We start from the raw sequence: 22,371 nt of genomic DNA, 5'->3' as shown, positions 1-22,371 counted from the left end.
CTGAAAGGAGGGTGCAGTGGGGTGGGGGTCAGCCGCTTCTCCCAAGGAACAAGCAATAGGACAAGAGAAAATGGCCTCAGGTTGCACTGGGGGAGGTTTAGATTGGATATTAGGGAAAATGTGTTCACCGAAAGGGTTGTCAAGCACTGGAACAGGCTGCCCAGGGAAGTCGTGGAGTCACCATCCCTGAGGGTATTTAAAAGACATGTAGATGTGGTGTTTAGGGACATGGTTTAGTGGTGGACTTACTTGGCAGTGCTAGGTTAACGGTTGGACTTAATGATCTTAAAGATCTTTTCCAACCTAAACAATTCTATCATTCTAGATTTCCCTGGATTACAAAGGCATTGGCTGAGCATGAGGGGGTGAAATCAGGAAGGCCAAAGTTGGAGCTGAAACTGGAAAAAGACATGAAAGACAGAAATGTTTCTGTAAGTATATCAACAAAAGGAAAAAAAAGACCAGGGAAAATGTTGCTGCATTGCTGAAAGGGACAAGGGACATGGGAAAATGACAAAAGACGTGGAAAAGCTTGAGGCGTTTTATGACTGCTTTGTACACTGTGGCTTCATGCCTTGCAGACCTCCTAGCCCAGCAGTGGAGTTTGGAGGCAGACTGCAAGGTAGGTGAAAAATTGGCTGGACAGCTATGCCCTAAGTCACTGTTTCAAAGACCTAACCAACAGCCTGTTAAGAGTGATGTTCCTTAGGGGTCAACACTGAGACCAATACAGTTTATCACCTTCACCAGTGACATGGATAATTGCATTCAAAGCAATTTCCTGAACCTTGCAGGGTGGAAGAAGGGGCAATGACTGCAATGACTGATAAGCTGGAGGATATGGCTGTCTCACTGAAGGACTCAGAGATGGGAGAAATGGGCTGACAAGTACCTTGTGAAGTTCAGCAAAACAAAATGCAAAGTCATATACATATGAAGATATAATACTGCACCAATATGAGTTGGGGGCAAAATAACTAGAAAGTAGCTTTGTGGAAGTATTTGGGGTCTCAGCAGATACCAAATTAAACATGAGTCAGCAGTGCACCATGGCAACGACAAGGGCCAGCCATTGACAAAAGAATAGTTAGTACAGCAAGGGAAGTGATTTTTCTCCTTTATTTACCACTTGTATGACCATACCTAGAATACTGCATCCAGTTTGGGTCCCCACTAAAGAGAAATATGGACATACCACAAGGATTTCAGTGTAGGACCATCTAGTTAGGGGTACAGAGCACACGATGTGTGAGTGCGTGAGTTTTTTTGGCCTGGAGAAAAGGCTAATGAGGGGAACTAACTGCTGTCTACTTAGAGGCAAGGTAGAGCAGGACTCTTCACAGAGGTGCATAATAAAAGGTCAAGAGGCAATATATTCTGCAGTAAGAGATTTTAAATAGACATAAGGAAAAAAAAATTGTCACAATGGTTAAGCTTTGAAATAGGTTGTCTAGAGATGCTGTGGACTTTCTAACTTTGGAGATTTTTAAAGCTCAACTGGACAAAGCCCTGAACAACCTAATCTAACTTCGAAGGTAGCCCTGCTTTGAGTTTGGGCTTGATGACCTCCAGTGTTCCAATCTAAATTATTCTATGATTTGATGATTGAATATTGGCAACTGCAGCACAGATAGGCCTTTGACATCTTTAGAGTTAAGTGGAAATTGAAGAGACCTAAGATTGCAGTGGTTATGTGTATGGGGAAAAAGTTTAACTATGTTATGCCTGAAGTCCTAGTTTTGAGCTATATTTCAGTTTCCAGATCCTTAAGGGATAATGGCAGTTGTGCTGCCTTGTACATCTGCTGTAAAAGAACTGCAGTAGGCTGAGGCACCTATAACTAAGATGATGAGGACCATAGCAGGCTCTAATCTCTAAGTGAATAGTTCTACATGTTTATCTCAAAAGTACCCTTACAACTTACAAATCACACATCACCATTTGAAAGCAGAAAAACATGACTGGTCTACAGGCCAAATACATGACCAAATATTTTCCTTTTCCCCAGGATTTCACCAAGTAAGGCAGTGCTGACCTGTTTTTAGCGATAGGCCGAGTCTGTTTTGCAGAAACAAGTGGAACTAGGCAAGCTTCTGGTAATGTAGCTAAACCAGGGAATGCAGAATGAGCAGCGGAAAATAAATAATGAGCAAAGGAAACTAAGGAAATATATTAATTCCAGGGAGATCACCACCAATGTCTGTTGTGGTTAGGAGAAGTCATTACTGGGCAGAAGCACATTCTTTTAAATAAATGTGAAAATAGCAAGGCTAACTTTCCCCAGCTACTATGCATGTACTTCCTTGAATTCATTTCATTTGTATTAAATCATCTGCTGCCTTGCTTATCTTCATTTTAAATCTGCGTGTTGCTAACAGTTAAGTGATTTGTGAGCCAAGTGGGATAAAAGCAAGAGTTCTCTGATCTCTCCTCTGCCCCTGCGCACACTTGCAGTGGCAGAGACAAATTACGCATCCACACATGCCAGCCCCTCTAGGCTCATTTTTGAACACCCTTGGGAAGAAGATCTGTGATCTTTTACACTGTGGTCACCCCCTCCGCTCTCTAACAGTACATGAAGAGCAGAATGTGTACCATTGTCAAAGCCCCTGGAGACTTTACCAGCTAGGCTGTAACAGTGGGATCCAAAAAAGGAGCTAAATATTTAACATGCAATTTGAGCAGAATTTTGGCAACCCTTAATTGAACATTTTGATCCACAAAATTCCTTCTCTCTAGCTCAGGAAACACTTGAGTGATAAAAGTGCCTGCATTTCTCTCCTGTAAAGCATAATGCCCCATAACACAGGTATCGACAATATTAATGCCTAGTCCTAATGCTAATCTATGCCTAACGCTTTTCCAGATTTCCGAATGCCAATTTAAAGGAATATAGGCTCAACATGGTATAAGGTACCCAAGTCAGAGCAGGAAGAAGCTGTGTCCATACACTCTGTTGACCAACACCCACAGCACCTCCTAACACCTCACACACGTTAGGGGTTTACTTGCTCAGCAGCCTGGTGAGCTGCCCGTCTGATGGACAAGAAGGGTGTTTTGCACAGGGAATTGACCTCTGCTCCAAGCCACATATCTACAACACGAGTGTTATAACATCTAAATTTTAAAGCCTAGCACCTGTCTTGGGAATCTGTAAGGGTATCCTAAATGACACCTTCTTGGTGGGAGCAGAGGTACTGCATTTGTAGCCACTTTTCTCTAGGTAGGCTCTAGGTTCTTAATTAAATATTATCTGTCCTACAAAGAAATCTTTCCCTCCTGCCAGCTTGGATCTTTCCGCAGACCAAGGACAATACCAGCAAAGAAATTTATCCTAAGCAGTGTTGTCACCAGCATGGATTCTTTAGCTCTGATTTTGGGAGAGAGTGGAGGAGGCCAGGCCAGAGACACAAGACTAGGAAAATCTGGCTTAGGAAGCTGGTAGGGAATTGTAGGTGCAGTCAGAAGACTCAGATAAATTCTTCAGTGGACAGGGAGATATGTGGTTATGAATGTAAACATTTTCTTCCCATGTAATTTGTATGGGAAATAGCATTTGGGCAACACTACCTTTTTTATCGGGCTGAGCCTGCTAGTCAGTGTATTATTTAAGCCCAGTAACTGGTGGTTACTCAGCAGTTTCATGACAGTTCAATCTCTAGATAGGATCTTAGACCAGATCTTATTCTCCTTTAATCACTTTCTCAGAATCCACATTCAGCAGCAGAAGCCTCTCTTGAATAATTGCCCAACACCAGGAATGGTCATCATACAAAGCTGGATTTGTATGCTTCCTTCACTAGACTGACAAAACCCCCCACTTTTGCAAGAGGTCCATTTCTTCAGTTTCTGCTCTGTCTTTTCACCACTGATTTCTCCACCAAACCCTATTGTCTGTGTTAACCCATAACATACCACGAAGCGTAACAGGCTGGAACACAGCAAAGGTAAGAGCACACAGACATAGCACTTCAGCTTTTCGGTAGCTGCAAGAGGATGTTTATGGTATCAGAGTAGTTTCTTGCTTGGCAGTGCTGGGACGCACAAGTTTGTGCTTTGGCCACATGAAAATATTTCGGCTCTTAGTGTCCAGGTGGCTCTGGATGGGGAAGCTTCCATCCACCCACCTCAACCAAGCAAAAACCCGAGACAACTGGTGCATTCTGATTCTATAAAGTAGTAGTAAGCTATTTATAGTTTCTGTCAGAACAACACGCAACTGCCAACAATTACATTGTTTAGGAAATAAGAGTTTTTTTGCATGACCGAAGTATCATCTATAGTAGCTTGACATTAAAGAAGAGAAAAAGAGGAAATAGCGGTTTTCATGCAAAAATTTTCACAGCTGTGGTCTATCTGGTAAAAAAGCAGATATTTACTGTGGAATACAACCATTTTTAACAGAGGTCATCTCCCTGATTATGGTTTGACAGTAACACTTGCATTCCAAACTATGTGCCAGATTGCAGCCACCAAAAATTGTGACAGGCCTGGAAAAACAATAAGACTATGCTGATTTAGACCAGCTAAGAAGCTAACACTGAGCTTTCAAATCAAACAACCTCAGCCTTTATAGAAGGACCCCCCCTGCATAAAATAAAAACTTAGTATTTCCATCCAACAAACAGCTCTGTGCAGTGGAAGAAAACACCTGACTTCTGATAAAGTGCTAAACAATTGTGGTTTCTCAACTCGGGAATTTTTTTAAAAAGGCTAACAAATAGGATGAACTCTGTTTGCTAGGGTGGATTGAGTGGTGTTGAAAGTAAGGAAGGCATACTGCTGTTCTCAGAAAACTTTTTTATGCCCAGCATAATTTATACTTAAGATTTATTTGTGCTATTCTCAATGAGCTTCTGCATTTGCTGCAGACTTCAGCTTCTTTGATTTAGCATGACGATCCCACGCTGTTAATACTGGTGTTTCACTGAAATGCTGGTTAGGGTGAGAAGGGCTCAACTGCCTTTGCTTCATCCTTCTTGGTGATCATACATAAAGCTCAGTGCCTCCATTTCCTTTCCTGCCCTTTGACTCCTTCATAGCCTGTAATTTCTAGAGTCAAAAAAATCTCTTCTACTCTTTATGAAGTATGTGTTAACATTGCCAGGGCCCCACACGCACCCACAGGCTCTGCCGCCTCCTCCTTCCCTTCGCAGAGGTAGGGCTGCCTGGGCTGAAGGCCAGCTCTGACACGGCATGGCCATGTAACGTGGGATCAGACTGCTGGAAAACAGCTAAGGTGAGAGAAGGAGTTGACACACACCTTGCCTGGGGGCTCTGCCCCTTGGCTTGGGACCTGCATTAAAAAACTCAGGCTCATCCCTTGGAGGATGCCCAAGCTACGCTGCAGGTCTGCCTGTGCCTGGCATTGCACCTTGCTCATCCTGACTGCCTTGCTGATCCTGGCCTGGTACCTGCCTCGTTGCTACAGACTGGCCTGCAAAGTCCTGGACTCTCAGTTTACCTGGTCACTCTCACCAGACCCGCTCTGCTCACCTCGCTGTGGGACCAGCCCCTTGTTGGTCAGGCTGCCTTGCGGCCACCCTTGGCTCCCAGCTCCCCTGGCCCTGTAGAGCAGCCCACTCTTGCCACTCTCTGAAAAACACAGTGGTTCCCTGGAGAGCTTCCAACATTGTAGTTTTTGCTTAAAAAAAACCCCATCAACCCAAAACTCCACCAAAAAAAAACCCCAAACCTAATTTAAAACTGTTATTTTAGTGTGCTTGATGTAGTAAAACCTTCACTGCAAAAAAATTCTTCACTTCTAAGATTGGAGCCAAAATTACTAACAAGGATAATTTTTTTTCCTGAAACACTCATCTTGCACATGGAAGACTCAGTTTTGTCAGTGTGCTCTACCACATACTGGACTTCGCCTTGGCTGTCTCACATCCTGAACTAAAGAGCAACTTGCTTAGATTGGATTAATTTTTTGGCATCTAGTATTTGCCTATATTGCCATCAATTTCAGACTCATATAGCATAGTTGTCTACCTCTCATCTATCATCCAACGCCTCCTTTGCAGTCTGTAGAGAAAATAAGCCCTTCCAGGGCACAAGTCATCTCATCCTACAGTGGGCTCTTAACAGAGGACAGCTGTATCAAGTCCCTAAATCTGCATTTAGCGAAAGGTAACTGTTGAGGTGTACACATCTACACTACTGTGGGTAGTAATGAAGGAATCAACTCGCCTACTGAAAAACCAGGGGTATGGGGGGGAACTGCTTTAGTTTCTAGGAGCTTTACCTAGGTCCTAACAGAAGTTCAGGTTTCCAGTCAGAATCAGAACAAACAGATGAACTTGAATCTCTTATCTCAGACAGCCAGTCTCTTTCTCTTCTTAAAAAAAAATTGTGAAAGCTTCTCAGTCTATTCAGGGGTGTAACCAAAACAACTTTTAAGACCTTTATTTTGTCATAAAATGAAATTCTGATTTTATGATCACAATCAGGGAGCCTTTAGGCATCAGTACAGCAAAAATAAATAAAAAATGGCCAAGCTGTAATAAAATGACAAAATTATCAGCCACGCTCTGCATAGCTCTGAAATAAAGATTTCCATTAACAGATGGCATAATCTATGAAGACCTTGAATTTAACTGCTCTCATACTCAGGATGCTCAAATTAAAGATAAAACAATGGGCTAAATAACTGCGAATCTACAAATGTTGCAATATTTGTTTGGTGAGAAACTCAGTCTAAACTGTATTTAACATTAATTAAGAAGCCAGAAATTAAAATTGTTTTGGCTTCCGTTGTAAGGAAAACAGAAGGCTTCCTTTTTTAGCCAAAACATTTTGGATTATGTTTTTGTGCTGTAGTCACACAAAGCTTTTAATTCTGTAAAATGTTTTGGAACAAACTTCATATGGAAGGGTATTCCAAATCAACTAATAACACACTGAACATATTGCTGAGCTTTGACTCATAGGTTTGGTGTTTTGTTTTTTTTTGGTGGGGGGGAGGTTGTTTGGTTGGTATGTTTTGGGGTTTTTTTCTTCCTTTTGGTTGTTAGCAAAATATGGGACTGAATAGAGAGTAGAAATATAGCTGCAATGTGCCAAAGCATGAATTTTATACCCATTCCCTCCTGAATAGAGTAAATCTGTGACTTCTAGAAGGAGGGAAATTTTAAAAATAAAGACAGACAGATGTCAAGTAGCAATTTATTTAACTAATTATTACCTAAAGCATGAACTGAACGCTAAGTGCTAAGACTCAGAAATCACATAACCAGTCCAGTAACTGCAATAAAGCCTGTATTTTATTGCTGAACTTTAGGAACTCCAAAGCTGAACTGAATGGCTCCTTAACCAACTGTCATAGTCATACAACATATAGGCACTCATACACTGAAGAACACAATTCACAAGATTCAGTGATCTCAGTGAGGAGTCTGAAATGAGAGAGGAGCTCAGGGGCCTTGCACTTTGACTTCAGCCTTTTATTTTGCTGTAAGGACTCTGTTGCAGGTCTCTGGCTCCCTTTGGGATGCTCAGCCGTAAAGTCCCAAGTCAGTCCTTGCTCAAGATAAAAGACCTACCAAGAGGTTTAGCTGTATTAAAGTGTGGTTGCTGAACTCTGCGTATTTTCATGAATTCAGTGAACTAGAGACATCTTTTTTTGCTTTCAGTACTGTTAAATATTTTCACTCATCTGTCTGAATTTTTAAAAGCATGAACTATACTTAGCAACTGATCGTGATAGATATATTTTGACATGAGTTTGTCTAGGAAAACCACACTGCATGACATTTCAGCAAGAATGTGACAGACTGTTTCAGCTGACATACAGCGTCCAAAAAGCCACCACCAAACATGTCTACCTACAATCAGATTTGGAACACTTCATTTTCTGACTGGCTAGTGTTATGTGAATAGATAGGTGAAACAGACCCTGGCCAAGATTCAGAAGTCTTTTTCCTGTGAAATGCCAACCGCCGTATTTCTTGTATTTCTCTCCCTGACTCATTAAGTCATGAAGTCTAGTCACTGACAGCTTTTGGAGCAACACACTAAGCGCGCACATGGAGAGAAAGCAGCTCAGACCTGCTGAGTGGCTCATTGTGCCCAGTCAGTTGCCTCCACAGCAAACGCGGTATAGAATCCCATTCACAACCAGGGCAGAGCCCACCCGAGAATCACCTCAGTTTTTGTCTGCTTAGAACATTTTTTACATATTTTCTGTGTTTTCACACTTACAAATGTCTTCTGATTTCCAGCCAATTTTCACTGGTGTTTATAGACACTTATTCATGTGCTTACGCTTGAACACTTTCTTAACTTGAATAGCTTGCTTCTCTTCCTGATGGTTACCACTGTTTCCATTCCAGGATGCGTAGGGAGCAATTGGACCCCTCTGTCCCTCAGCCTTCCGCTCCTTATTCTAACCATATAAATGTTACATTATTTTCCTTATCTACTAGGTTCTCTGCTTTCCCTAACTCTTTTCTAAAAAGACTTAATTGTTCTTGGTCACAACTCACTGAAGTTAGCAAAACAAGAAGTTTTTATTCTGTGGCGGAATAATGTAGAATATACTTCAAGGAACATCTTTGCTTTTTTTTTTTTTTTTTTTAACAGCTGTATCACATTTGTAACTCATTGTCACCAATGGTAATACCTGTGAATTGTACTCTTCTTCAGCTATTTCCAGCTGCTGAGTTCTTAGAGCTACTTGTTATTAGACTCTAAATACATGATTGTCCCTTTCTTTCCTATTGAGTTAAAGCTCCTTTCTATTACATCAGTTCTCAAGGTCATTCTGTTCTTTCTGGAAAATATCATGTTCTTTTCTATATTGATGATAGCTCCTAATGTGTGTTATCAAAAAATTTCAAGAGCACATGCTTTTTTCTGTGTGCAAAATCACCAGTGAAACCAGATACAACCTAAAATTGCTCCTGAGGAACAGCCTTCTACTTTCGCTTCCCACCCTAATAATTCTCCTTACACTATAATCCACACAGCATTCCCTTCAGTTAGTTTCTTTCAAAACTGTTGTCTGAATCCTTATAGTACCAATTTAACCATTTTTATGGGTCACCACCTCAAATATCTAATCTAGTCTGGAGCAATTATTCTACCCTTGCTCAATAAAGAAATTAGCAAAATATCAATAGCTTTGTCTCACCTAACTTACCTTTGAGAAGACACAGTTGCTTTCTAGCCCACTGCCTTTTCCATGTGGTTGATAACTCTGACCTTTAAAAGGCCCTCAGGCAGGTATCGGGGTTTTAAAGAGCAAGGTATAATTGCCCCAATCACCTCCCTCCACCCTTTTTTAATTAGAGACTTTATATTGACTATTTATCAGTCAAAAGTCAAAACTACTATTACAAACTAGCAGACCATGAAATGTTACTCTAGGACTTATAAAAATGTCATCTAAATTTACAGTGTTTCTGAAGTGTAAATGGATCAGGGCCAGTTTTTGTGAAGCCTTCAGTACTCCTAGTACTCACTAATTTAAATGTGCATTGTATCACTAAATGAAGGGCTTATGTTGGTTATCTATAAGGCCTAGGAAGAATATTTTGTTATCTTGATGAGTAACTTGGTCTCAGATTTGAGGTCTTTTACTGCATTGTTGGAGATTGTTGGTAACTGGAAACGTATTGTTCAATGATATCAACAGACTTCTCCAGCTCCCAGCTGTTGCAGTGCACTCGTTGGGGTTAAACTCGTTCTCACATTTGGGTTCAGAAGGAACTTCCCTACATCAAATTGCCTGAACCATTACCAACTCTTGCCCTAGTGTAATGCAGCTGTTGGACTCACCTGGATGTCCTCCTGCCAGTTCTTTGACACCACATCATGTAACTTCATCTCCAGTGCTTTCAGTGGGCCCTGGTAGGTTTTGAGGCTTTTTTTTTACTGAAGTTTAAGGTTTTTAGTGAGTTGGTGGCATAAAGTAGATGATTTGCACGCTGCTCTGGATTAAACGTCTGTTCCCAGGAATAGTGATCCGTCGCATCCTGTCTCACGGAGCAGAACTGAAGAGCTTCTAAAGTATTTACTGCAGCTGCGAAGTTCCTGACAGTTAGCTGGAATGTAGACATCAATAAAACATGAAAGGCCAGTTTCTTTTTTCCTACTGCTTTTCATAGCTTTGTAAAGGAGATGAAAATAGCTCTAGCTTTTCTTCCAAGGATTCGCTTGCCATGCAAAATACCCCAGAGGAGAACAGAGAATCTTACACAGATAGGGAGAAAGCTTAACTGTAGCCCAGCCAACAAAATTGGTTTCAGTGGTCACCATTTAAAGCAGAGAACACTATAACGAGGGGCTCAGTGCAAAACTCCAGCCACATGCTTGGTTAGATTATACCACTGAAGAGAATAAAGGGCTACTATACTACATACCCATATTATACACCCATATGTCTGGTGACATGCCTGTATACGATATTATGCACCTCATAAGCAAGTGGTTTTGGTTTGGGTTGGTTTTTTTTTTTTTTTCTTTCATTTTTAATGCTCCTTGCAGTGTCCCATCCTTCTGGGGGAGTCACAAAATACGTGTTTCAGGAAAGGGGTGGGAAGGAAATAAGCACAGTGTATATACAGAGGGGCAGCGCGTGTGCAGACATTTGTCTAATGAACTACATGGAAGTTAGTGTGGGAATGATTGGATAAAGAGCTACAGCTGTTCCCATCTCCTTTCTAAAACTATAAAAACAGCAGAAGAACGAAACATGCCTTTTCTCTTCAATTGATACCTACATTTCAACAAGCTGGTAGGACTTAGATAACTGCAGGAAGTAAAAAAATATGTGACCCAACTTGAGGCTAATTACATTTTAATTTTTTTTGCTCTCAAGTGCTTCTTCTGGGTACCAAAACTTACCTTATTAGTTTTATTCTGATGGACAAAACAGATTCAGGCAGCAGTTTGACTGGCAATTATGTCATGGACAAGCCTACATTGAAAACACATCTAAAAGAAAGATTACACTTGGGGGGCAGGGGGTATCATCTCCCAAACTGAAGCACTTGTAAAAAATCCTCAAGTCAGGATTTTTTTTCAATTTGACATCCTCTATGTTATAATTATGACCACATTAGGAACCTGTGGGGGTGCCGTCCCTCCCCACTGAGCCACCAGGCAGTTTTGAGGGAGTTATAACAGGCTGTTATAAAGGCATAGCTTTGCCCATATGCTATCATCTCCCACTTTGTCGTGCCCCAAAAGAACGTCTGCACTTGGCAGACTCTGTTTTGAGCAGACAATTTTCACCTGATACACGTGTCAATGAGAACGGTTCCCATGGCAAATGCCAGCCATCAGCCGCAAGCAGAGAAAAGGCTGAAGTTGTTAACAAATGCTGCAGGCATTTGTAGTGAGAAAATTGTTTATGTTTTTTATCCTTTTTTCTATTGCCTTTGCACTCAGAAATACATAGCTATTGTCACTGAACATAGGAAATAACATTTACGTTTAATTAAACCTTTGAAGAATCCCAAAAGATGAACATTTCAGGAAACTGTGAAAGACTAAAGAGCTGTCTGTGTCGTAAAACTCTGACTAGATTAGGCAAAGAGCACTGTAGTATACATAGGCTCTCTATTCATAATATATTACTATTACTATGGCACTGCTGCTTTTGATTTTTTATTGAATTTATTGACTCTGATTAAATGATCCAGTGGGGGGCTTGATGAATACCATCTTCTTAAATGCGTATTTAAACTTATGGATTCTGTTTGTTCATAGGAGAGCTGAAACTATGAACAAAGAAACATAGAAGAAAAATCAAATAGTAATGAAAAAAAATAAAAAATATTGACATCCTTTCTGGACACCCAGGTGTTGACGAGATGCAGTGATATCTTGGCTGGTATGAACAGACATGAATGCATGGATTTCCAAGGAAAATTCTTGTGTCCTGTAATTGAGTGTCCAATACCTATGCAATGAGTATTAATAACTATACTTTTTTCTAATTATGAGTGTCAAATATCCAATTTCTGTTGTGAAGAGCACAAACATCAGTGGACTGACAGTGTGACTAGTGTGAAGACCATTGCTACAAAGTCACTGAAGTACCTGAGGCAAAGAAGATCTTCTGGGCTCTTTCTCATCATCTTTCTCATCAAAATGATTTTTGAAGTTAAGATTTCATGACCTTCAAGGTCCCTATGTTTTACCCAGGAACTCTTGAACGTCCCAGCTTAATGCCTCACAAGTTCTTTATAAGAACATTGCACAAGGAAAAGAGACGAAATTAGCTTACCAGTTTCTTTAACTCTTTTAACTCTTCTTACTTCACCACCCAAGCATCATCCCAGCATGAAGCTGATCACAGGAACTAGGCAGCCACTAATCATGTTTCAGGCACAGCCTTGTTTCTTTATCAATATATCAATGCTGAATCAGAGTTGAATGACACTAATTGCAGTACGTGGCGTGACTGCAAAAGGCCTCAGGCACTCAGGGCAAAAAATTGCCTGTACTGAAGTCAAAGATCTTTGCAACTGCTTTCAGGAGTCCCAGGGTTAAGAGCATTATGGTTTTCATAGTATTCTTAATTTTGGTCTGAGGCACAGACTCTTTCAGCCCCTGACATTTCAGATCAGGCAATGTAATAACCATCCTCCAGATTGTTACATTTACTCCTAAATGGTCCTGAATTTTAATAAACCTGTAGGTGTGAGAGGGCATGAAGCTCTTGTCCCTGGCTAAACCCTTAACTGTGTGTTTGAGATTTCAACTAGTTTAAGATAGGATTTATCAGTATTACTATTTCTTTCAGTCACGCAGTGAACCCCAGTACAGAAGCTTCTGTATGATTCCCTGGCACTGAAGTAATGGCACTTACAGGTAAACAATGAGAACAGGGGAAGATGTGATGTAAAAAAAAAATCTGTAATATTTTACATAGCATAGGCTCACATTTTCACACGCATCTAGGTAAACAGGAAGCCCACAGTTATTTTCTTGTGAGCTTGATGTGCTTACAGCCCTGAAGCCTGAACTGTGCCGGAGTCAATTTTAAAAATGAAATTCAGGAACCTATGTTAATAAAAAGAACAGATTCCTTATAAAGTGGCTTAGGTTTCTGACTTTACATGTTTTCAAAAAGATTTGTGCAGCCAAACAATTTGGGTATCCATGCTTCATATTTAGCCACAAGGATGTTGTAATCATGAAGAAATCTTTTCAGGTCTTGCCCCTCAGTGTTGGTCTTATGTTCATAAAATAACATTTATTTTTGCAAAAAATGAGAGATATTAAGATAGAAATTCTCCAAGTGCTTTGAAGAGAGTCTAAAAACTATGCATTTACTGGGAGCAGAAGGAGGGGCTCCTAAGAAGCATGATTTCAGCTTTCAGGGAGTATTGGGCCAATACTTTACTGTATCTTTGGGGATTAGAATAGAGGTGACTAAGGGCAGGTCCATTCAGTTATGGTATTCCTGGTATAACTGGAAGATAATGAGCGTGAGACGTTAAATTTACCCATAGCATCCTTACATTGATTTAGCATCTAAAAAGTCTTTTCATTTTTTAAAATACACAGCCAATTGTAACATTCCAGTACTAAAATGAAAGATATAATTCTTCTAGTTATATTAACTTTATTTAGCTATTCTTAATTTTATATAACTTTAATTTATCTTAAAATAAAGATGTATACTTTTCAAATACAATATTCCTTGACATGGCCAGTTTATTTTCTTTTTCTTCCAGTTGATTTTAGATCATCATATTAATACCATTTGCTTACTGACCTCTCACATCAGCTTTTACAACAGCTTTCAAGAAGGTGACTGATTTCATGGTTCAGAGCAATGATGATCCTTCAGAACAAAGGTTTGAAGCCAGAGATAGTTGGAAAAGCGCAGATAGCATAAAAATATAAATATATATCCCTCCCACAAAAATACCACCTCTTTGTGTCAGAACAGAATAGTCATTCTTTAACACTTTGTATAGAATTTAAGAAAACATCCCTGAACCTATTTGTTTTTCCGAGTTCATACCCAACCATTTCCCTGCAGGCTGATTTCACACTATTATTCCAGTGAGTGACTGTGTCTTCGATGAAATGATCTGTTTCCTTGTGCTTTAGGCTTCCTCTTGGCCGTGGAGTGTTACTGTAATATGAAAAATTATGACATATTTTTCTTTTATAGTGCTCTCCATATTGGATATATTGACAAGTAGGTGTAAAGTGTCTTCTGTTTGCTAGCTCCTTTGTCAGCTGCTGTGGGCATACCCTTGACTGCAAGCTCCCCTTGCCCAGTCAGATTGCTGTGCCAGTATTTTCCTTGACATATACATATAATATAAAACTGGAGCGCTGACATCCCGGGCACGTTGAGTTTTTACAGACCAAGAGGGGGTGGAACAGCAAGGCACAGAAAATCCACTATACATGCTAACATTTAGGCGTTATCCTTTATTAGGTAGTGAGTAAGAGACATAAAAAGAATTGAGTTTGTTGTTTACAGCTGAAATTTAAAAGAGACTTGTGTGAACAAAAACTTGTTCCATAGAGCACTGTGACAAAAGAGGTCCAAGAAAACTGAAGGTGTCATTGCAAATTAGCTGATGTAAGTAGTTGGAATGACACTCTTTTTATTTCTAGCAAAACTTGTATTAACTCTGCCTTTAGTACTGTGCCTCCATACATGCCACAGGCCACATTTGGCAAGGATCAGCCTGTTGATTTTGATGGCATCACAACAACATGGCAGGATGTACAGCAGGTGTCCACGCACCAGAAGGCCGTGCATAAGAGCCTACAGGATATTTGTGGGTCTCCCCTTTTCCCATCCACGTGTTTTTTCATGGGGAAAAGATCGCCTGCCCAGACCTTCTCCCTTCCCAGAACACCAGTCCTCCTCTGCTCGTTTAGCAAGCTCTTACTTACATGGGCTATTACAAAAGGCTCTGGAGATAAATGGTGTTTCACGGAGCACAGCTTGAAAACTGGCATCCTATTCAAGGAGGAATCTGAACACAGCTGACAATGGCACTACAACTTCTTCAAAAAGATGGAAGGTTGCAAGCAGGCTTAAAAGACCAAGGCCAAAATTTTGCAAAGAGGAGTTGAACCTTACTACACTATATTTATGTACCCAAATAAAAGGAAACATTTTCTAAATTGAGTGTTAGGCGCAGGTTTTGAAGGCTGGCCTGTTTACTGACTCTTTACTGGGAGCTGTAGAGTAGGGAGCCCTTTTAAATGTCAGCCCCTAGTTATTTAGGTGCCTAAACTTGGCTTCAGGAACTTGCTCATACTTTTCTTGTTTTGGAAACTGGGTAAAGCAATCCAGCTAGTAACCAGCCCTGAAATCACCATTGCATCTTTTTCATGGCTACATAGGAGTGAATTAAATATAAACAAAAGCCCATTTCATTTCAAGGCACAAACTTTTGCAAATAAACTGGATGAAATACAAATACATCATATAGAACTTATTTTAATACTTCTAGATAAATAAATGCATCTCTTTGGAATTCTTTGGACACAGACATCCATGGAACCTCTTCTTTCTCTCTTTTTATATATTTTTTGTATAAAATCTAAATGCAGAGAGGTTTAAAAAATGGCAAATACCAATGTATATGGAAGGCTCACTGATGAACTGCAAGTCAAAAGTGCTGTATATTCCCATCCTCTGTATCTCCCAACTGTCCATGTTAACCACAGGCAGTATTATATAGCAACCACATGGTCAATATTTTGCATTACTACATTTTAATAAAATCTTTCAAATAATTTCCCCATCTAAACTTAAATTATGTTTTAAAATTTTATTCCTCCTAAATGCATGGTAGGCATTTCACTTAGCTACACATCAGAGTGGTCGCATGTGACTCAGCAGCGCACTCCATAATATTAATAGATACTTTTCAGCTCCCTATGGGAAAAAGCAGGCAGCAAGAATCAGATTCAAGAAGTCTATTTTTTTCTCTGCTGTTTGTTACTTACCACTTAATGACCCACATGTGAAACTCAATGGTTATATAATTATTTTATATAGTAGATTTTCTGTTTATAAGTTATTTTCTTACTCTAACATATATACAATATATCTATGTATACCCCTGATAAATCTTACTTTAAAGGGACACAGTCAACCCCTTTAAGCCTCACAGTAAATATATAAGGCTTTAAGCTGTCCATACATAAAGGTCAGCTACAGAATTCAAGGGTCCCTTCAGATCCTAAAGGTTGTATTTGTTCCATACCCATGATGTGCAGTTATCTTGTAATATGTATCTCATGTGTTGCTGTTTACATTTTATAGGTATAGTAAGACATTTTATATCACATCAGTAGGAAATAAAACAAGAGAATAAATCTGTTTCATTGTAAAAAATGTTACCTGTATCTACAGACACTCCCACTGGTGTGATATAAAAAAAATATGTGCCATTCTTGGGATGAAATTCTGGCTACATTGCAGTCAGGAGGAACTTTATACTGACTTAAATGAGGCCAGGATTTCTCTCCTGCTTTTCATTTGCTAGTTATGACTATCCGTAACCCATTTGTGTCTTCCCTCTGCTCAACACTGAAGTGTCAGGCCTGTTTCATGACAAGAGTGTAATTTTTGCTGTCCACTGGCATGCCTTAAACATTGATCGATCTTGTATGTATTACACCTTTTGAATATACACACACTGTACACATACGTTCTCCGTTAAATAAAAATTTGATCTGTTCTGTGTACAGCATCTGGATTTTTTTTTCTCCCCACTAGATCTTCTTTATCATTTACTTTGCCCTAACCATAGGTCAACCTCATGTCCATTCTCCTGCAGGTGAGGAAAACAATTTTTGCTCACCAGGAACAGCTCCATATTACTGTCATCATTTTTGACTACTTACCAAAGTGACATAATTTGTTCATTTTACTTTTGCAACTCAGTTAGAAACCTAGTGGCATAGATAGAGACACAATACTACTGTTTTACAAGACATCTATTGTATCTACTTTTGTTCAGATAAATACCCAGTAACTGCTGATTTGGCAGGAGGATTGGTAAGGGTACTACTATTCACAGTGTTTCTTTTATTTTTTCCTTCTTCTTTAATCTACAGAATAAAGTATTTTATGTACATTGGAACCAGTTAATGCCCTTTAGACAAATTTGTAAGTTGTTTCATAAAGCAGGAAAGACATTGCAGGGAAATATGTGCCAAAAAGCACAGTCAAAAGGCTTCATAAGTTTTATATGTCACTACAAGTCAACGCTGGAGATCAGTTCTAAAACGACCAATACTCAAGAGGAATGTTCTCATCTGGAGAAAATACTGCCCATTCCCCCTTTTAGAATTTGTTCAGTTCTCTATCAAAAGTCCTGGCTCTTCATATATACTTTAAACTATAAATAAACACTGCATAGTTCAATGTTCTTGATTTTCTTTTTTGTTTGTTTGTTTGTTTGTTTTGATTTGAAAAATTATTGCAGTACAATTAATTCCTGTTTGGAGTTCAGTAAGGAGCAAACAGCACGGGAGTATGGGTGGTCCGTATAGGCCCTGGAGCTGGTCGTAGGAGTGCTGGAGGAAGTGCTGAAGTCTGGAAAAGGGTGGCTGCTGGGGCTGTGCGAAGACTGAAGGGGGAATTCACAGCCACAGCGGCCGGTTTTTTGCGGCTGCAGCTGCTAGCGGATTTGGTAAGATTCGTGGAGCCATCGGCTTTGAAGGTTCCTTTGAAAATACTAATTTTACCTGTGGGGAAGAGAGAAAAACAAACAAACAGAGAGACATAATTTGTTCATATTAGCTACACGACAGGGAGCTTGACTTAAGATCATAAGTGCAAAATCAAGCAAGAGAGGCCTTGTAGTGGCTACTGACTCTATGAGCTGCAAGCTTGTGACAGGAGATACGATCTTGTGCATCAGGCAAGGGTGAACAGGATTTTGTCGGGGACAAAGAGTTTCCGTGTTCACGCCTTATCACTGAGACTTATAATTTAATATGAAATTAGAAATCAAAGCAAACCTAAAAAGGGGCTGGGCAATCTGCACCTTAATAAAGCTGCATGTACCCTGCAAGAATTAAATGAGGAAGAATTAACCATCAATTAAAAAACCTCCATCTGGACAGCTTTATGATAGAGACCAGGGCAGAATGAAGACATATCCTATTCCCTAATCTGACTCAGAAGGTACTTTTGTTTTTATCATTAGGATGCAAGTTCTACTTAAAATTACGGTCTCCAGCTAGCTCCTCTTTATTAGCTCGTGCCTCTAATAACAAGTAAATAGACAAAGCTTATCTTGCACCAGTTATGAAAATCTCCTATGTTTCACATGTTCAAATAGGTGATGAATTCTATGGGTGCTGCCCTATGTCATCTTGCCGTGTCTTCAAATATTTTTCACTAAGATACTGTCCATTCTTACAAGGATGGTGAAAAAGTGCCAGATATTTTAAAATGCTGTCATGAAAAAAATCTTGCCTATATCACTTAGCATGGTGCCAACCCATATATTTTTGTTACTGTCACCAAGGCTTCTGCTTTGAAAATGTTTAAGTCATGAGTCTTGTGCGCTACCAAATACAATTTAGAAAACTTCTCATTTAGAGTTTCCAAAACCAAAAAAAACCCCAACTTGAAGCTTTTCCCAGACTGATTGAAAATACTCGCAGAGGTCCATTCTTATTTAAGAGAATTTACATTTGGTATACACACAAATGAACACCAGAGTAGTCTATATAGCTTTCTGCAGATTTCAGTGGGATTTCAAGTTCCTAATGAGACGCCAGGAGCCTGAATACCTTTGTTGTTCTGGTTTTATAACTCTCAGATAAGAATAGAAACCTCATCCACTGACAAAGAAAAGTTCCCATTGGCTCTGATGGCCTTTTGGTGTTTCTGTGTCCTGGCATGACCTGAGGCCCTTTGCAAAGACAACAAACCTGAACATGTGGTATTGAATTTACAGAATGCGAATACATGTAAGGTGCCATGGTACATCTCAGTGTAAGTATGGACACTTCTCACTCACAAGGAAAGACAATTTCTCACCCTTGAATTGAAAGGGGCTTTCAAATAATTAACTTGCACTATATCAGTCTGATATTTTCAACTCAACTGTACCTTAGTGAGTGAATAATCAGAAAGTAATGACAGGAGTACTCTAGCATGACCCATCAGTGAGTTTCATCATTACACTATCACCATATTCCAAAAAACGTATTGATTCTTTACCAGCCAGATGGATACAGGATTTTTACTTCTCCTAGTACCCATTGGCAACTCTGCTGGCATCAAGGTCCCTTAAAGCTCTGGGAGAGATACTCAGAGGGGACTAGATTCTGTAATTCTCTGAAGGAAGGACATAATGGATGCTAGATACAACATTCCTCGTGAGGAATTGCTTCCTATGAGAAGCAATTATCTGATCTTTTCTTTAATCAGTGTTACACCCACCGATCCAAGCTGTCTTCTTTCCTTGCTGAGCATTTGACTTTTTCCTCCTTCCTTACATTTTTTCAGTAAATACTTTTTTCCAGCCTTGTTTAGAACAGATAAGAAAAACAACCTCTCTCTCTCTCAAAAAAAAAAAAAAAAAAAAAAAAATCCTGAGTATAAAGCACAAAAAAAGCCCCAGCCCAAAACAACAGGGCTCTGATTGTGGTCTAGAATTCCCAGCGAAGGATGCTTTTCATAAGAGCTGTTTTATTGCAGAAAGTTTGGACTATCAAACATCTGATAACCTTTTCCTCTCCAGTATAGTATTTTATACATGCTGGGCATTTGTGGCTTGGAGAAATATCAAGTCCCAACATTACAAGATTTCTTAAACTCTGAAAGAGTACCATGGGAATTCATAAAGTTTCTTTCTCCGAAGCATGCAAAACTAGACTAGACAAAGCAGTACAAATGACATTGAAAACATGGCATTGGAAAGTTTTTGGTCTAGAAAAGCTATGAAAATGTAGTATGTCCTTCTAACTTCTGCAGAAAAAAAATTTGGTGATGCCTATACATTTTTTTGTCATGAAGCACAAAGATCCTGTGTGGCTGTTTATATTAAAAGGCCTGGACTACCTTGCCATTCCTGGAGGAATGAGGAACTTCTAATGAAGTTAGATAGTTTTTCAGTTAATTCATCAACATGGTTCTGATCTCAAGATAGCCGCAAAACTAGTAATATTTAGCATGTACGGCATCTTGCACTTTCATTTCAAACCTCTCTGCAAGTACTAATTAACACACAGGTCAACATTAAGAGTAAAGTAGCCATTATTCGTTTCATTTCCAATGAAGTAAAATAAAGGACAATAAATGACTTGGAAAACTAACGAGGAGTAAAGAAAAAGACTAGAGCTCATCAAAAACATTTACATTCAAAGTAAAATTAGCACATCTTTGGCTTGTTGCCACCATTCTGCATTTCAAGTGACAGCAATTTTGGAACTTTTTTCTATTCAAACCCCAAAAGACTAAATGGAGACCTGCTCTAATCCTTTCTCAGTGAAGCCTCTGCTCTACTACACATATCTGTTCATTTATGGCTAATCATTCTCTCCTTCTTAAACCCCCTTTACCTCTTTGCTCACCTCTGGCCTGGCTTGTATATCGTGAGCAATTGGGAGCGAGGGAGGAGGAGAAGGACACGTTGCCTTTGTTCATCTATGCAGCAACTAAATGGCCTTGATCCTTGGCTGGAGTTCTCAGAAATTGCCATTACATAAATTGGTAAATAGAGAACTGTTAGGAATAAGGTAATAGTTATTTTCATCCCCTGGGAAACAATGAATTTCCTGAAGGAATAATAATCCTGTCAGAGAGGCTTTAGTGAGTCCGTATCCTACTTACCTCATTACATATTTTCGATTCCTTTCAGTATAGCTTATATGTATTGGAGACCTTGGTATTCCCAGTGTATTATTGAAAATCCCTATCGGGCTATTTCCCTACTAGTGGATCTACTAGAATGGTGCACTGCATTAGGCTACAACATCTAGGAAATCTCCTACCCAACTGAATCGTGCATGAATACACCACTCACGAGGGCTGCCCCAACAAGGACACACTTCCTTTTGCCAAGAAAAGAGCTTTACATCAACTTAGAGTACTGGGTTTTCACAGAAAAAAACTCCATGTTCTGCCTGAATTAGAGAAGACGGTCAGGGCACAAGGAGTTAATCTCTACGAGGCCAATGGATCAACACCCCCCCCTCTGCCAAAACCACCTATAAACCCTTACAAAACACCACAGCACATAATACAATCATGCAGTTTATCTGATGCATATAAATGTCAGGTGTTTCACTATCTCACCCACAATATAACCTGTTTCTTAACTAATGGCAGGATCTTAGAGTATTTTTTATTAAAAAGTAAACCTTTTTCTCAGCTTTTGAAGCTAGTAATGACTGTGTTTCAGATAGTTTATCTTGGCAGTCAAAAATGTAACCAGAACCATCCTGAAACTGAGTAGAATGAAATGAGAGCTGGATTTTTTTCATTTTTTCAATTGTTATCTGAATAATTTTCTAAATAAGAATAGAATAAAGGTTTTATGTTTTATAGAATTTTATTTAGTTATTTTGTCACTATTGTCTTTGGTGAAAACTGGAAAAATTCTGCTTGACATCTGGGTATTTCTTTCATCTCTTGCTCTCTAATGACCTTTGAAACAAGCTTCTTTTCTGAGGTTACTTCAGAGTAGCTACACAAATGAGGACCCACAGGTTGTAGTCAACACCCATCAAAGTATAGAAAAAGTCCCTCGTGGGCTTCCATGGGCTCATTCAGACACTTGTATACTCCCATTGCTTACACTATTCCCTCCGTTGTAAGCATTTTTCCACTTATGCTTTCTAAAAACCCTACTCAGCAGAGTTAAAATAAAAGTAAAATAAAAAGGTGATTGGCTTACCCCTAGAGGATGTGTTCCCTTTTGGAGTTTGTTGTAAGGGCTGTATTTAGGTTTAGGTGGCTTCCCAGCAGCTCTGTCTTTGTGCCTTCTACTGCTTATGTGCTGTTAAAATACATTCGGGAAAAAGAAAAAAAAAAAAAGAGTGATAGTTCCTTAATAGATCATTTCAGGTTCTGCTTTACAGAAGGGTGCTCCAATACTGAAGGCTACTGCTCTCCACAAGAGCATTACTTTGACTCCTTCAATAACGACAGGAAATTGGGTCTGTTCCAACTCGAACGATCCTTTCTGCATCACATATTGGGACTGTGATTTTCAACAGTGCCCAGTTCAACTCTGCTTCCACTGCAGTCAATGATTTTCTCACCTTTGTTAACTTCAACAGGACCTGAATCAGGTCAAAGATAGAAGCCTTTGAAAAACTCCTCCCTATCTCTATAAAGCTCCCACCAAATTCAATCCACTGCTGACAGAAAGTTTTGGAAGAATATCAGATGGCACAGCATCCCCT

General features: G+C 39.5%; 1 protein-coding gene across 1 annotated transcript in view; it reads right to left on the bottom strand.

The window, feature by feature from the left end:
* Window positions 1-16,954: 16,954 nt before the first annotated feature.
* The window catches only part of LOC104168247 (zinc finger protein 385D-like), a 130,883-nt gene continuing 125,466 nt past the window's right edge, over window positions 16,955-22,371 (bottom strand). The window contains 3 exon segments of the mRNA XM_009708777.1: window positions 16,955-17,608; window positions 17,611-17,691; window positions 21,861-21,962. Coding sequence (XP_009707079.1) covers window positions 17,453-17,608; window positions 17,611-17,691; window positions 21,861-21,962 — 339 coding nt within the window. The 3' untranslated portion in view covers window positions 16,955-17,452.

Source organism: Cariama cristata, unplaced genomic scaffold, assembly GCF_000690535.1.
Source record: "Cariama cristata isolate BGI_N322 unplaced genomic scaffold, ASM69053v1 scaffold11070, whole genome shotgun sequence".
Classification (NCBI taxonomy): Eukaryota; Metazoa; Chordata; class Aves; order Cariamiformes; family Cariamidae; genus Cariama; species Cariama cristata.
Note: the sequence above shows the minus strand (reverse complement) of the source record. Positions and strands in the feature narration are given on the sequence as shown.